This window comes from Equus caballus, chromosome 5 (assembly GCF_041296265.1).
Source record: "Equus caballus isolate H_3958 breed thoroughbred chromosome 5, TB-T2T, whole genome shotgun sequence".
NCBI classification, from domain to species: domain Eukaryota; kingdom Metazoa; phylum Chordata; class Mammalia; order Perissodactyla; family Equidae; genus Equus; species Equus caballus.
Window position 1 is genome coordinate 9280250 of NC_091688.1, and position 16813 is coordinate 9297062.

Below are 16813 nucleotides of genomic sequence, written 5' to 3' on the forward strand. Positions count from 1 at the left end.
TGGGAGAGCTTCTGAATAAATAGGGAACATATGCACTTTTAGAAGGCTACTCTCCAGCCACTGTTTGCCAGGTGGAGCACAGGCCCCATGTGGCTAGATTTTCTGACTCTTCAGAAGACAGAAATCCAGATATTTTTGTGAAAACTAATATTTTTTAAATGTTAACAGCTAATTCAAAAGAATTTAAAACGCTGCAAAGGCTAAAGCCAACAAGTTAGCAGGGTGTAAGAGGATTGCCAGGGCACCACCTCTGGCACTGTATATTCTAACAAGCAGTTTTCTTACTTTATTACATTTTCTTAATTTACAATGACAGTTCTATAATTACGCCTTTTATAGAGAGCAATAATCTGTTTCTGTATTTTCTCTCTATATCTGTAGCACATCTGTGTTTTCCAGCCTATCTCCACAACATTATTAATAGTACCTTAAGGTCAAACCACAGTCCTTTCCCTCTTCTTCTCTTTCTCCCCTACAAGGGAGTTAAGACAAAGTGCTTTTAAAACCAAAGTGTGGGATGAAATTAGTTTAGAGATTAAATTACAGCAGCTTTGCAGAGTTTTCTAGAGTAGCTAGAAATTTCCCCAGTAATCTTAACGCAAGTGCCTCAGAGGAGAACCGAGTAAACATGATTAGCATGCACGCACACACACACACACGCACACACACACACGCACACACCTGAAAACATTACTATGACGGAAACTGAAATCTCAGTGTGCGAGTCACTTCTCTTAACACTGCCATGTGCTTTCCTTAAGTCTGAGGAGCTCCATTCTGAGGATTTTTCCCAACTTCTAAACTCCAACCATTTGGCACCATCCCCGCACCAGCAATCAGCCTACATTTTTATCATAACTGCGTGTACTCTGCCTTCCCTGTAAGAGAAGGAACCGTATCCCTCGACTGTATCACCAGGCCTGGTACAGTGCCTAGCACATGGTCGGCAAAGCAAGAGTTATTGCAGCAACCACTATCGTCATCCAAGTAATAGCTACCATTTCCAGAGCACTTACTAGGCACTGTATATGTATTAACCCACATCCTCCCGCAGGCTTTCCCAGACCAGACCATCCAGTCCAAAGCAGCACCCCAGGCACACCTCTAGCACATAATCTTATTTTATTTCTCGGAATAGGAGTTACTGTTATCTAACATTTTCTTGTTTAATTATGTCTCTCCATTGGAATGAAATCTCCAAGAGAACAGTCATCTTGTCCACCTCGTGCTTGGCGCATAGAAAGCAAAAAAGCGAAATCTAAACTTCCCACCTCCTCATGCGGCCGAGTTGACTTGCACACAGATCACAATAAGTATGTTTTTAAAATTTATATTTAGATTTCAGGATAATTGTGTTGAATATTTTATGGTTCATAATAAACCCTGAAAGGGGGAGTGGAATACACGTTTGGTCACACTACCCAAGCACTGACTGACTTGAGTGTTGGAATTTTTGTTGCAATAAGCCACTTCCTCTAACGTAAGGCGCCCTACATGTCTCGGCCTTGCCACATCCTCCGGTACAGTGAGTTCAGAATGGCTAGGCTGACTGCGGCGGTCAGGAGTTCAAAGGCTCACAGTGACAGAGGAGGGAGCGGAGGGGTCGCCCGACCCCCCGTCGGGAGCGGGGGCGGGTGCGCAGGAGGGTCCCCGCGGCCCCGGGCTGCTCCCCAGGGCAGCCGGAGCCTGACCGCCCCCACAATTCTCTGCCTCGGGTTCCAGTTACTACTGCGTTCCGCTTCCTTTCTCCTCCAAAGCCCAAACGCACTGCAGGGTCAAACCCTGGGCACCCGCAAGCCTCCTGGGGGAGGGGGGACTTCAAGTCAGGCGAGATACACGTTGATACCCGCAAGTCCGGGGCAGGTCTGAGGCCCGCCCTCGCTCCCGCCGGCTGCAGACGCTCGCTCCCGCCCGCGCCGGCCGCGGCCCCGCCCCTGCCACGCCCCTGCCACGCCCCCTCGCCTCCACCGCTGCCCCCCCACCCAGGCTCCGCCTTTGGCCCCGCCCACCCCGCCTGCGTCCCGCCCCCCGCAGCCCAGCGGCCCCGCTGCCGCCGGCACCTACTTCGCCAGACCTTTCTGCTGCCGCCATGCCCGGAGGTCTGCTTCTCGGGGACGAGGCTCCCAACTTCGAGGCCAATACTACTGTCGGCCGCATCCGTTTCCACGACTACCTGGGAGACTCGTAAGTGGCCACCTCGTAGCCAGGCCCTGGCCTCGGGGTACGCCCGGACTCTAGGTGCCTTCCCTATTTCCTCTCCCTTTCGCCCCGCTCACGGCTCAGCCCCCTCCTGGCCGCGCCCGCCTCTTCTCGCACCGGTTCCTGCACGTGCTTCTCGGCGGGTGGCGCCTGCCCAGCCCGGCGACCCTCCGGCCCACCGTGCGCCGGCCGCTGGCTCCCCCTGCCTCCCGGTGGCGGGGCAGGCCCCGGGCGGGAAGGGGAGGGGAACGAAGGGGCTTCCCGCGGCTCTCAGGAATGCGAGGCCGGTGCGAAGGAGGGTTTGTTGTTCTTTAACTCAGTTTGGTCAACTGTGCCAAGAGCGTGGTCAGGCCGAAGCCCGGTGGGGGCAGGAGCCGGGAGGCATCGGCGGTCACTTCCCGGGACTCGTGCCCAGGGTCGCACCTCCCTCCCTGCCTCCGTTCTGGAATTTGCTCCCTGGGAAAGATGAGTGTATTAGGCCAGCGTCAGAGGACACTGCTGCTGGCTGAAGGTTCGGGGAGGGCCCAGCGTGTTATCTAAGGGTTCTCTGCTTGCTGCAGTGGCATTTGCCGGCCTCTTGGCACAAGACGTAAAATTTAAAACCACCAGCTGCTAAATAAGTGACTGAAAGACTTTTTTGTCCAGACCCTCCTCCAGTGGCCGGGATATGATTTGGTAACAGCTTTGGGAGGAAACAAGACCACTGTGTATATAGATGTGTCCTTCATTCCAGAAGTTGCAACGCTTTGAGAGAAGGGCTTTCTGGGGTTGTTCAGTTGCAGTGACCTGTTCTTGCCAGGGTAGGCCACTGCGGGCACCAGGACACGTGTGCCTCCCCACTTTGAGACCTTTTGTTTCCCATTGTGCCCTTCGTTGTCCCCTCCCCCTCCTGCGTTGCTTCCAGCAGCACGTAGCCTTGCTAGTGGTGGTAACCAAATTGGTGACCCATGATCTGGCTGGCCAGTCATTCCTTTAAAACTAGGAGTAAATTGCTGCCGCCCTGCTTCTAACAGCTCCTGAATCAGCAGACTTTAAGTTGCTTAGTCTTCATCTGAAACATCCCAGATGTGTCTAGTTATCCTGTGATTCTGAAGTTTCAGTGGCCCCACTACACTGTGGTATTATAAGGGTTAGTAGTTCCCCCCGGGGTTTGTATCCTTTTTATATACAGTATCCGGGTATATATATTTGTAGACAGAGAGAGAAGGAAGTTTATGAGCTTAATCAGTGATTTGACAGGGCTACACAAAGAACCTGGGAGAGATTCTTATACCCTTAGGCTTACCCAATCCCTTAAGTCCATTTTCCAGCCACTGATGAATGGAAAAGCTAAGCTTTGTGAAAGAGAGGACTAGACTAGAAAAGGGATGAGAAAGGGAACATTCAGACCTTAAAGTCAGGAAAAGACTTCAGAAATACAGACTAAGGCCGGTCTCATACTCGGAATTCTAAGTAGAGTATTTCTGCAAAAACCCACGGGGTATTCAGAGTATGTTCCTTCCCATTTCCACCCACAGCCCTCACCCCCATAAAACAAAATCTTACCAGAACTCTTAGGTTGTGTGGATTAAAGATAAATATTAACATCAGGCATATTTACTATAGCAATACTTATAAATGCTGTAACTATTTAATATTTAAGCTAACCCTACTATTGGGGGTTTTTGTAGTGTCATTGTTTATTGACCTCTAAATCTGTCTTGATCTGGTTAAACGTGGTACCTTCTCAGGGAGACACCAGAGGGAAGATGAGAAAAATGTCTGCATCTATAAACAAATAATATGCAAGTCTGCCTCGAGTCAGGCGTGGGATAGTATTCCCGAACTTCAGGAAAAGAAGTTTGAGTCCTTTATATCGTTATAATTCATGGGTTTTTGCCTAATATAATTTTTCCAAACTCCATTGTGTATGTGATCTCAATTCACTGTCAGTTTTTGTTCCAGGTGTTTTTTTGGAGAAAGAACCAAAATAATTTCAAACATTACAGGTGTCTACCCTACCCCTGACAATTGGGAACAACTAAGGGGTTTAGGGGCTGCATTTGGTGAGTGTATGGAGCCTGGTCACTGTTTCCGTACAGATGTGGTAGAAGCAGCTTCTTCATAGGACATCTTCACCAAACAAAATGTGTTTTCTGGGGGTTAGTGAGTGGGGACCTTTCCCTTAAAGGAGGAAACCTTTGTCTTTTGAAAATGAGGAAGGAAGGAAATGGGATAATGTAACTGAATTACTCTTAAGAGCAGGAAGTAGTAGGGAGACCTAGAGGGGAAAGGAGGCCATAGTAGGACATTCTCAGAGTTTATCCTCCTCCTAGCTTGTGGTAAACGGGGTTTGGCTTTGGAGTGGGGGGAGGATGTGAAATGGCTTAAAAGCAAGTGCCTCAGCATGAGTCAGCCAAGCAGGCTCTTGACTCAGGATCTAATTCATCACCCCTTCAACAATATGGGAAGAAATGCACTGGTCATTTTTCCTCAACTTATGGAGACTTTCTCTTACATCCCATCTGACACTGAGATATTTTCCATAGAATCTAAGGCCTAGATTTTACTCACAGCTGGACTGTTTGTTTCAAAAGATGTATGTCCCTCATTGCCCTTTATAAAAAAGTAAACCTCCCACACCCCTCCACAGTCCTAAAAATATTACCTCTCTCTTCCCAGTCTTGCCATAGGCCCTCCACCCTTTGTGTATAAGAAGGTCTTTTCCTTTCCTGAAGCTTTGGGAGATAGTTGAGCGGCAGAGGGAGGTACCCTTGTCTCTGCTTTGTTCTTCGTACTTCAGGAAACGGCAAACTTAATAGAGGTCAGCTTGGCATCTAGAGTGGATTTAGTATTCTACTAGTTTAGGATCCTGCTTTAATGTAAATCCACGGGAATGTGGAAAACTGAGTGTGAAATTTTCCTTTTCAGTTGGAAGAGTAATTTCTGTTGCCAAGGAAAAGCAAATGGTACTCTAAAGGTTCTTGGTCACTCTTCACTTGAAACATGCTTAAAATCTATACAAGTTTAACCTTAGGCAATGATCATTTACATATTAGTATTTCCTAAGAATCTGTAGTTCTAGAAATCTACATTAGGCTGTCAGTTTTCTACCTACTTGGTCTGAAGCAAGAAGAAAAAAAAACTGCAAATGAAGAGATGGGTAAAACTCTTAAAGTGCTGTTGTTTGCCAGGGTACAAGTGTTGGGTGTCCTGTTTGGCAGGTTAGATCAGTAAAATAGTTTTACAAAAGATTTTATACTCATTCATTTCAGAGAAGCCGATTGTCAACTTTAATTTTACATATAAAAGGATAGAAGCCTATTTATTTCAGATTACATAATCTACTTATTATTGCAGTCAGGGATTTGTTTGAATTCAGGGCATATTGAGACATCCTTATTGGAGCTGAATGTCAGGTCTCTGTGCTTAGAAAAAATTGTAGAAGAGGGTAAGAAGGAAAATAAGTTATTTCAATAAGCTACTTGGTTTGAGTGCACAAATTTTATTAGCTGAAAAGGAGTCAGGGTGGCTCTATAGTTATTAAAAGAGACAACACCCTAAAATTATAGTCTTTTTAAAGATTTATCATGTTAAATTTCATCTTTGATTGAATTGGGCTTTAAACATAGGCTTTTCTGGAGGTAAAAAGATCAAAAAGGATTCTTCAATAGAAAAGCTTAAAAGTAATTCTCTTTATAAGCATTCATTTAAAAAAGAAGTCATTTTTGCTCTAGGATTTGTGACTTCTCATTCAACATGAAATTGGTGAGAACCTCTTCATGCAGTTGTGACTTTTCTGTTCCTCATTTCAGATGGGGCATTCTCTTCTCCCACCCTCGGGACTTTACCCCGGTGTGCACCACGGAGCTTGGCAGAGCTGCAAAGCTGGCACCAGAATTTGCCAAGAGGAACGTTAAGATGATTGCTCTCTCAATAGACAGTGTTGAAGACCATCTTGCCTGGAGCAAGGTATAGTACCAGTTGGCATGTGCTTCGAGGTTGTAGATCAAGTTATAAATTACAGAGAGCAGCTTAGATTTTTTGAAGTGAAGGTATAAGTAAACCTCAGATTCAAACTTTACTGATTATTTGAAAACCTGACTTGGAGTGGACAGGGACCTCCACAACTTGCTAAATCCAAAGGTTTGTTCTCAGCCCTCATCTCTCTTGGCCTACCAGCAGCCTTCAACCCACGTGATCACTGTATATCCTGAAATATTTTCCTCTCTTGGCTTCCAGAACACCACATCTGTAGCTGTTCCTGCTCATGCTCAGACTGAGTTTCATCATCTCCCAACTCCTAATTGATGCTAAAGTTGCTCTAGGCTCATTTCTTGGACCTCTTCTCTCTTTATCTGTGCTCTTTCCCTTGGTGAGCACATCCACTAACATCTGTATGCTGCAATTCCCAAGTTTCCATCTCTAGGCCGGACTCTCCTGGCTTCCAAGTTGGTACAACCTCTCGCTGCTCGGCATCTCCCCGGGGTTGTCCCATCATCTCAAACCTAGTATGTCTAAAACTGGCTCCTATTCTTAATCCCAAGGTCTTACTATCTCAGCTAATGACAGTCACGTTTTTGTAGTTGTTCAGGTCAAAAATCCAGGAGCCATCCTTAACTCCTCTTGTTTTTCCACACCACGTGTCTGATTCATGAGCAAACTTGTCTGCTCTGCCTTCCAAATATATCCCACATCTTATTTGGAAGACTCTTTCCCCAGTTATCTTGGTGGCTTACCCTCACCTCTTTCAGGTCTCAATTCAAATGACACCTCATCAAGGCTTTCCTTGGCCTCCTTATCTAAAATTATGACTCCCTCCACCCTCCCCATGGCCCTCTGATTAATTTTTCTTCTTAACACTTGTCACCGTCTAAAATACTCTGCATATTGCTCATTTGTTTGTGTCTCCGCACCGGAGTGGAGGCTCAGGAGGGCAGACTCCTGTTTTGCACACTGAAAGAACAGGGCTCAGTACTCAGTACATCCCGAGTGGTTGGGCTGTATTTGTTGAATGAACGTACTGAAGGAATTGTCTACTTTCAACAAAAGGATTTACTTGGACAATAAATATGGTGGTCTAAACTTAACTTGAGAATATTTTAATGTCTTTGCTACAGTGTGCTACTAAGTAATGATAGGTAACTTTTGAGGGAGGCCCACTGTGTGTTAGGCACTATGTCAAACACTTCACATGCAACTGAATATAAGATGTAGTACTGACTTGTGACTTGGCCACCTGGGCTGCGTCCCTTGGCCATTTCATACCTATTAACCCTAAGTCTCTGATATTAGAAGAATCACGTATAGGAGAAAAGGGAAGGGCATTTCACTCAGAGAGTTGGAGGGACTTACTCAAGATTGCTGTCCTAGAAAATGATGGCTATGTCATTTGAACCTCACACCAGTGCTCTTTTTGATACTAGATGATAGGGAGAAGGAATTAGGCTGACTCAAGATAGAATAAAGCCAAAACATGGTTCTTTGGTGTTCGTGGGTGTAATGTAATGCCTATTATGCAAGTGGCAGGGTTGAGAATTACTGCTTCGTGGTAATTGAAACTACAGGTCACTGAAGGAGGAGTGTATACTTTTTAAAGAATAGGAGCATACCCAGGTTCATTTTAACTCATGAGCTTCTGCCTTAGAAGTTTTCAAAATTGTGATTGCGTTGAATAGGAAACAAGTTCCAACTGTCAGAAGTAGTGCCCAGACTTTGACGTACGACTGATTATAGAGGAAACCTCAAGTGCCATGGCATGAAACCATATTGATTATTGTTTAGTCATGGTAACGTGATAGGCAGCCAGTGACAGCAGAAGGGAAGTTAAGATGATAAAATTAAGGAAGGTGTTAAACTGTGTTGTTATCCATTTCAAAGTTCATCAATGTCACTTTTATCCTGTCTCCTCTCTGTTGAGAAATCCATAAGGGTTCTGTATCTGCTATGCTATCAACTCCTGTTTTACTTTCAATAGATCTTATTTCATCTTTGAATCCTCTTTTCCATTACTTCCTAAAACTACCAAGATAAGTTCCACATTCTTTAGTCAATAGGTTATGCTCAGACTTGCCTACGGGTTTCGTTAATATTGCTCCCTCTCCCTAGAGTGCCTGCTTTTTCCCTGTAAAAATCTTATCCATCCCTCGAGGGCCCAGGTAGAAGTCATACCCCTTTCTTGAAGCCTTTGCTAACTCGGCAGTCCTACAAATGAGGCTGTTGGTATACTTCAGTATTTGCAATCTCACATTTATGTATTGCAGCCCTGTGTTTGCTGCTGCATCATATGGGAATCATCTAACCAAATTAGAAGTTCCTTTGAAGGCAGAAACCTTCAGACACCTGACAGTGTCTTACTTATCTGTATTCCACGTCTTACTCATCTTTTCTTACCAAGTGCTGCATTAATGCTACATGAAACAATGAAGCTAGATTCCTCCCCCCCCCAAAACTTCCAGGGATAGGAAAAGTAGAAAAGAATGAATGAATGAAGTTTTACTAGGGGAGGAGAAGCGGTAGAGAGAGGAGGTGAGTACATTGTTATCCTTTAGTTAGACTTGAAATGCTTCGTTTTTTCTGTGTGGATTTCACCCTACTGTAAATTTACCTCTGCCTTTTCACCTGTAAGAGATTTGCCTTTGACTTGTCCTTGAAGTATACATTCAACTCTCCATTCTTATGTTCGCTTTAAGTTTTATTTCTTGACCTGTCTTACAGTAGCTTAATGTCTGAGTCAGGATGCTTTTGAGGCAGGGACCAGATGTATAGGATTATCTTGGCATGTGGTATTATTTCTAAGTGTGAGAAACTCAATGAACCCATTGTTTCTGATGGGTTTTTACAGCATTTGGGTCCCCACAGCCACCTTGGATTGGGATCTGACTCTATTATTCAGCCTTTAAAGAGTTTCATGCTACTTTCTCAGACCAGTAAAAGCATGCCAAATTTTAAGAGACTTGGGCATGAAAAGTGTCTATGGTTATAATCTAAGTACTATACCCTACTATTATTCCTGTCAACGAACAATTGAGATGAGGAGTGTTTGTTCGTTTATTTTCTTATTAAAATTGCTTAGAGAAAATTATGATGATTGTGGTCCTCTTCCCTGTCTTGCAAGATGTTGGCTGTTCACTGATTGAATTCAGAGGATGTGCCTGGTTTAGATTTCTCTTTCCCCTTTCACTTGCTTTTCAGGATATCAATGCTTACAATGGTGATGAACCCAAAGAAACATTACCTTTTCCCATCATTGATGATAAGAATCGAGACCTTGCCATCCTGTTGGGCATGCTGGACCCAGCAGAGAAGGACGAAAAGGGCATGCCTGTGACAGCTCGTGTGGTGAGTTGTAGAAATCCATTATGTAGAAATCCAGCCATCATGACTGGCCAGGCTCTATGTCCAAGTAAATGCTTGGACCAACTAGAGGAAAAAGGAGAATATCTCCAGTTAGGAAATAACTACATTGGTGGCAATCTCATTGATTATCTAAATTATGATGCAAAGTCAAATTTTCACCCAAATTTTTAAACTGCTTAATCTAAAGCTTTTGGAAATCTACAGAAAAATAAGTAGTTCCTAAAAATGTCATCTAGAATTGAGAAATCTTTTCTCTAGCTCTCCTGACAGCCCTCTCTTTAAAGTGATGGCTCATGTCCTTCTTCATAAGTCAGCTCTGGTTTTGAATTCCTATTTGTCCTGTCCTTACCCACTAGAGAACAGACTTAGTCCTTCGTCTGCAAAAATGTACAACTATGTGAGCACCAGTATCAACTCCCATTAGTATTATTTTTTATGATAGTCATCCCTAATTAACATAGTACCTTCCTGAGGCCTTGCTGGATTCAATTTGCATATCAGTTTTTCTTACTGGGACAGCAGAACCAAGTATAATTCCCTTCTAAGTTTAGAAGAATAACATGGAGAAGAAAATTATCTATATTCCAGCCACCCAGATTAACAGTTTAGTGTATCTTTCCAGATTATGAGGGAGGCGGGGGGGGGGGGGGGGGGGGGGGGGCGGTGCCCAAGGGGCATTTGTCATTGTTTTGTTTTTCACCCTTGAACATTTTTAATGACTGAAGAGCTTTCTGAGAGGCTTTAATATCAAAAACACTCAAAGAACTCTTTCTGTTTATGCTTCTGTGTGCTTTGCAGGTGTTTATTTTTGGTCCTGATAAAAAACTGAAGCTGTCTATCCTCTACCCAGCTACCACTGGCAGGAACTTTGATGAGATTCTCAGAGTAGTTATCTCTCTCCAGCTGACAGCAGAGAAGAGGGTTGCCACCCCCGTTGATTGGAAGGTAAAGATGTTAATTAAAAAGGGCAGATACCCCATAGGCCTTGCAGGCCAGCTCTGAATGGCTGCCCTCAGGGTCTATGTTACCTGGGGCTGTGTTTCTGTCCTACAAGTACGCTGGGAGGATTTTTTTCTCCTGGCTGAGTTAAGATTTGCTGAGAGCCCATTTTTAGGATCTTTAACACTTTTCATATGAAAAACAATCTCCCTATATTGCTTTCTACCTTTAGATTATTTGGACAAATTAATTGGTGAGAATGATTCCTTTTCCTAATAAAAGGATTCTTTTAAACCCCTAACCTTTGCCTAATGGCAAAATATTTATAGCAAAACCTTGATTGGCTACTTAAGTCACAGCTATACAACTATTTGGTATGTTAATATCATGAAGCATTTAATTTCGCTTAAGCTTCAGTCTTTTAAACCCATGTAGAATTCTCTGGAACTTATTCATAAACTGAATCTCTAAGACTTCTATAATATGTCCGACATGGATAATATCACAAGAGTATCTTAATGTTGCTACATTTTTAAAATACAAAACCTGAATACCACGTTTTGTACCTTTGTTTTTTCTGACAGGCAAATCACTTAAATTCTGTATCCACTCATTAAACATATGTTTATTGAGCCCAGACACTGGGCACTGTGAAAGGGTATAGCAGTGAATGATACAAAGTCCCTCCCCTCACAGAGCTTACATTCCAGTGGGTAGAGACAAACAGGAAGCCAGTTCATACCATATTAGTTGGCGACAGAATAATCAAGCAGAGGTGGGGAGAATGGATGCACAGCAGTGGGAGGGATTGTTGAGGAAGCCTTTTCTCTTAGGGAACCTTGGGGAACGACATGAAGAAAGCAAGGGACCAAGTCCTGCATGTTTGTGAAGGAAGAGCACAGCACGTAGGCAGAAGGAGCAGTTAAGGGGCTTTACCTAAAAGTGAGCGTGGTGTGTTGGAGGGAGAGAAGGAGAGCCAGCGCCTGGAAAAGCAGCAGCAGGAGCTGGGCTGGGGGACCAGGGATGAGAGAGGAAGCAGGATTCAGTCCTGCAGGGCCTCACAGCCCATGGGAAGGGCTTAGAATTACAATTTTAAAAAGTGTGGTGGCAAGTCGTTACTGGGTTTAAAATAGGACTATTTCTTATTAAGATGGGGAAGTACTTCCCTCACTGAAGTGTCAAAGATCAAGTTGTGAAAACAAAACTCCTCGGAGGGGAGAGGTTAAAGAATACTTGATTATTCTCCTTAGCACCTAGAGCTACTTTGCTAAAGTTACTCCTTGCGTTTAGGCTTCACTGAAAGATTGAATTTCACCATTCTCAATGTCTTTCCATAGGATGGAGATAGCGTGATGGTCCTTCCAACCATCCCTGAAGAGGAAGCCAAAAAACTTTTCCCTAAAGGAGTCTTCACCAAAGAGCTCCCATCTGGCAAAAAATACCTCCGCTACACCCCACAGCCATAGGTCTCTGCAAGGAGCTGGGGCTGGAGCTGCTCGCTTAGCACAGTGAGCCGGAGGATCTCAGCTGCCAGTCCTGTTCTCCTGAGCAATTTCATAAAAACATCCTGGTGCGATCACAGCTGAGGTCTTAAGGTTGCTCTACTGCTGGCTTATTAAATGAAAATGGCACTAAAAGTTTCTTGGGATTCTTTACTCTGTGCCTCCACCAGCATTCTATTCTGTTCATATATCTTAGCACTCTGCTGTCTCTCTCTGAAATATATTCTATATCTGAGACTCAAATCTGTTGGATCTCTGCAGGGTACAGTCAGCGAGGTTGAAAAAGCCTGCTTTGCTCCATCATAGAATGGTTATAAATTTTTCAGCTGTTCTCATCAAATCCTCTCTTCTGTTACCCGTTTTGGGGAGCAACGGAACTTGAGGTTCAACTTCTTCTGTAGATGACTAGGTATATAATTCAGGAACTTAGAGTAACGCAATTGATTTTCAGTATTCAGTGTTTTAATCACCGCTGGGGAAAAAACTTCAATTCTGAACTTTTCCAGGAGATAACTGAAGTTGGGAGTGGGGAGGTCTTGAAAAATTTTGCTATAAAGAAAATTTTTCAATAATTTTTTATCCAAAGAGGGAGGCTGCAGAAAAGGCTCCATGTGTCTGCTAGGGAGGTGAACCAGAAGGTGCCAGCAATATGACACTGCCTTTCACACGGTATTTCCCAGGTCAGGCTGCTCTCTGCTGATGTGCACAGGGAAGGGGCACGCCCTGGGGAGAGGCGAGGAGGACTGACAATGTTTTATTATAGAACTGTTCTTGCAGTGAGGGGGGTTATTTTCTGAATTTTGCTTTTGGGGGATCGCTAAATAAATCCTTTGTTAAAACTGGATCAGAGAAGTCTCTTGTCACATTGTGAAGTACTAGTTTAGACTTGTGTCCTGAGGGCAGAGGTGTCCTTACTAGGATTGGCGTTGGCACTTTTCTCCAAAGGTGGATATATAAAATTCCATGTTATGAAAATGGAGGAGCATTTGCATGGTTGGATGAAATGGAAAATGGATGGACCTATGATTTCACCACATCTCAGCCCAGTTTTCTCCTTCCTGTTACTTGCCTGGGTCCTATAGGCCCTTGAGTTTGATCCCTGCTGTAAAGAGCTCTCCTGACCTAATGCCTTAGTGGGATTGCTGGGTTTAAGAATCTGAATCTTGAGGATAAGGGTACAGGTCTGCTTTCTGGAAAGAGTGCTGGTCACTCTGAACTCGTGGTCTCTCAAGACTTATTATACTGTGCTAGTAAGTCCTAGGTTTAGAAAGAAGTGTCCCATACCTGGTGTAATCTCTTACATGTAGCCCTCTGTATTTTTATTGAGTACAATAATGTAAAATGTAGCCCCTGGTGCCATGTGTTAGGCAAGTTATTATGCCTTTAGTTTCCTTGATTTCTCCACATGTAAAATTTGAGAGACACTAAAAAGGTTGAGAATGTAGGTGGAAATTCCAAGTTATACAATATCCAGGGGAGTGCTGGTCTGAAAGAGACCTAAGGGGCCTGGTCTTGCCTTCACGTCCTCTCTGAGTCACAGTATTTTGCCCTTAAAGGACTAATTCTTAGGCATGTCTCTTCTGACTAAGCCCTGGCTCCTGGCTCCCATCCCCTCGCTAACTGTTGGGTTCCTCACTGCTCTCTTCCCTTCCTTTTGCTACTTGTCTTTAGTCTTTCTTGGAGAGTCTGGCTTCAGCTTTCTTTTATAGTAACAGTTCGAAGTCCGAAGTCTAAATCTCCAGCATTAATTATTCAAACTTGAGTCATATCTTTACTGACCGATGGAACATTTGCCATTGAATTTGCAAATTCAGAATCAAATTCATCAACTTTTCCCCCAGTAAACCTGCCTCACTCACTCAGGCACCCAAAACTTGTTGTTTTATTTGGCTACATCTACTCTACCCACACAGATGATGTCGCTATAAAAACACTGAAAAAGCTCAAAGAAAAGGTGGTCACATAGCCTCAGGTTGGGTTCTGGCTCTATCACGAAGCAGCCATGAGACTTTGTGCAAGTATTCTTTTCCAAGTATAGACTATCATGTAATGAATCTGCATTTCCAGGGTAGAAGTGATCCTAAATACATCTTGATACACTATTGGGCTTGGAGACTAGAGTTCCCCTATCAAGAATTGTTGCTGTCAATTTTCATAGGGAGAACAGAAAAAATGCATTGTACCTCCAAAGATGTGTTAATTGAAAGTGAATTAATATATGACCATTGTGGCTATGAGAAACAAGGAATTTGAGAGGCACTCCCTGCGGCTGCTCAAAGAATCAGCAAATGCTTTGGCTAGAATAGATAGTCTTCCAAGATTAGCAAAGTGATAAACTTGTGGCTCCTGTATGGTCTTCTTGCCACAACTCTGATCTCACATCCAACCTTCACCCTAAGGGTAGGATCTGCATTGAGGCGAAGCTCGTCCAAGCGGAAGGAGCCAGCATGGCTGCTTCTAAAGCGCCAAAATGCTCATGACTGGGGGCAGTTAACTGCATAGTGATTTACTCCAATTGCCCCCACCCCTTTGGGGCAATGCAAATTGAGGAAATACCTCTAGCATAAAAAATGCATTAACTGGTTAAAAGGTCATCGCCACCTTGTCAGTGTTTAGTTCAGAAATGGGCATGTAATTCAATTCTTGGGGATGAGACACAAATAGAGGATTATTGGAGTTTCTAGAAGAATTCTTTCTCACTTGAGAGCAATTGGAAGCCTTTTTTGGTCTTGCACTGAATGTGAACAAGAAAACATAAAGCACTGATTGCTGCTTGCAGCGTCTTGACAACCCGGGAGTGGGGAACCTGCTATAGAATGAGGCTATAAAGTCAACAACAGAGGGGAGAGGAAAAAGAATCTGAGCCTTCATCTTCACTGGGCACCAACCAGGAACCCATACTACCTCTTGACTTAGATTACATTAAAAAAAATAGATTTCCTTAGTGTTTAAGCCTTTTTGACTTGGGTTTTCTAGTACCTGAGGCCAAACGCATCCGAACTGATACTCATGGAATGAAGTATTGTCCTCTGGTTGTTTCCAATATATGGTATATGTCTCCTAAGCAAGATTGTAGAGCAGACATCTGTTTCTGCCACTTCCTTATCCTCTATACTTGTGGATCTCAAGCTTCATTATGCATGAAATCATGGGAGGAGCGTGTTAAAATACAGAGCCGAGAGGCCTATCCCAGAGATTCCCTCTGTAGGTAGCCAGAAATTCTTCATTTCCAGCAGCTCAGGTGATTCTGATGCAGAGTACAGCAGACACTGCAGGTGCTCACCCATTATCCATCTCCCCCTCATTCTTTACTACAACACACAGGCTGTATTAAGGGTGGCAAGGTGAAATGCCAGTTAAAATTCATCTTAAGATGATAGATGGGTGTGGCCATGTGACAGTGCTGGCCTGGCGTGGGGTCCCTTCCTGATGAAAGGCCGAGCCTCATAAAGAGAAAGCTCCTTGCCCTACTGAAAAGCAGATGGGATGCCTGGAGTTACAGATGTCACTTTGCCACCGTGAGGGTAAAAGTCACCGGCCAATGAGGAAGGAGAAGGGAGCTACAAGGAGCCTGGATCCGTGATAATTTCCTCAAGCAGCTGCACCGGTCCTGTTCTATTCCAGACATCTTGTGACATCAGGAAACTGAGGCCCTATGTGGTTCTGCCATGGTGGCCGGGTTTCTGTAATGTGCAGCCTCACTCGATATTTGCTCACACAGGTGCTCTGCAGGCCACTCTGAGAAATACTGCCCTATTACACTAGGTATCCAGAAGGTTCTTCATAAATAGGCTTGACTTACTCTCTTGTATTTCCTTCCATTATTACCTCTGTTATGGTTGGTTTTCCCTAGTGTAGAGAATCATGTATTCTTTCAAAGTCTTGTTGGGATGAAAAGGAACAATGGATTCTAAATAATAAACAATAAGACCATAACATTCAACTTTATTTGACTTTTGAAAATAAAATGAAAAGTACTATCAAATAGTACTATGCAATGTAGGATTGTTAATTTCTCTTAAAACGGCTTTCAGTAACTACGATTGTGGAACATAGTTCCTTTTTTCAATACTTACTAAATTGGGAATGGGAGGGGAATAACTTTACTCTGGAAAATGTTAGGGAGGTACTAATTATAGCACTATCATAAGTCAGAATTATGGATCCTATGCTCTAGACGGTAATAAATTGTACAATGCTTTTGATAACTTGTACTCTGCTATAACTGGCTCTCAGCTGGACACAGAATTTCATTTGGTAGGCCATGAGTTTTAGGATATATTATCTGGAAGAACTTTTTAACATCTCAAGTATAACGCAACTACTTCAAATTGAACAATTTGCAGCAGTCCATCAACTGCTTGTAAAATAAATGCAGCAGTAAATTGTTTCAGCAACTTCTAAGTAAACTTCTTGCCAGATCATTCTTCAGCACTTGAGCTGGGATATTAGCTCAGTCTTTAACCTGACTCCACATATCATGTTAGTGCCATTAGTATCCTTTTGTGAGATGGGATTCAATTTCCAACTATAAAAGAAAGTCAAAAGTAAAATATTAGACTATGAGCATGTCAGGGAAAACATTAACTATTAAATGCAACCAGAAAACTTACGGAAAAGTTTCCATTTTATTATCTGGGACATTCCCTCTAAGAGATCTTACACATTAAGACCTTTGGATGATACATTATAAGTAAATACATGTGCCTCTCTGCACCATCAAACGTCATCTCTTGACATTAATTCAATTCGAGTAGTCTACCAAAGGGGCACTTAGGAAAAGAGAAATGTTAGGAGACTTGAACTCTAGATAACTTTGTGACTGATTGCAAGGT

General features: G+C 43.4%; 2 protein-coding genes across 10 annotated transcripts in view; one reads left to right on the forward strand and one right to left on the reverse strand.

Annotated features, from left to right (window-relative positions):
• The first annotated feature begins 1605 nt into the window (after window positions 1-1605).
• On the forward strand, window positions 1606-12822 carry PRDX6 (peroxiredoxin 6). Its single transcript, XM_001496832.7, has 5 exons — window positions 1606-2184; window positions 5994-6150; window positions 9373-9519; window positions 10336-10482; window positions 11814-12822. Exons 1-5 carry the CDS (start codon window positions 2090-2092, stop codon window positions 11940-11942), a joined length of 675 nt encoding a protein of 224 aa, XP_001496882.1. The 5' UTR covers window positions 1606-2089; the 3' UTR covers window positions 11943-12822.
• A 3067-nt stretch (window positions 12823-15889) lies between these two features.
• Window positions 15890-16813, reverse strand: part of SLC9C2 (solute carrier family 9 member C2 (putative)) — an 85357-nt gene continuing 84433 nt past the window's right edge. For 5 of the 9 annotated variants that reach the window (XM_070267699.1, XM_070267701.1, XM_070267697.1 and 2 more), the window contains one exon: window positions 15894-16506. The gene's annotated coding sequence lies outside the window, so the exon portion shown is untranslated. Of the gene's footprint in view, window positions 16507-16813 lie in introns of all 9 variants that reach the window. The other 4 variants (XR_011439004.1, XR_011439003.1, XR_011439005.1 and 1 more) reach the window with 2 other exon arrangements.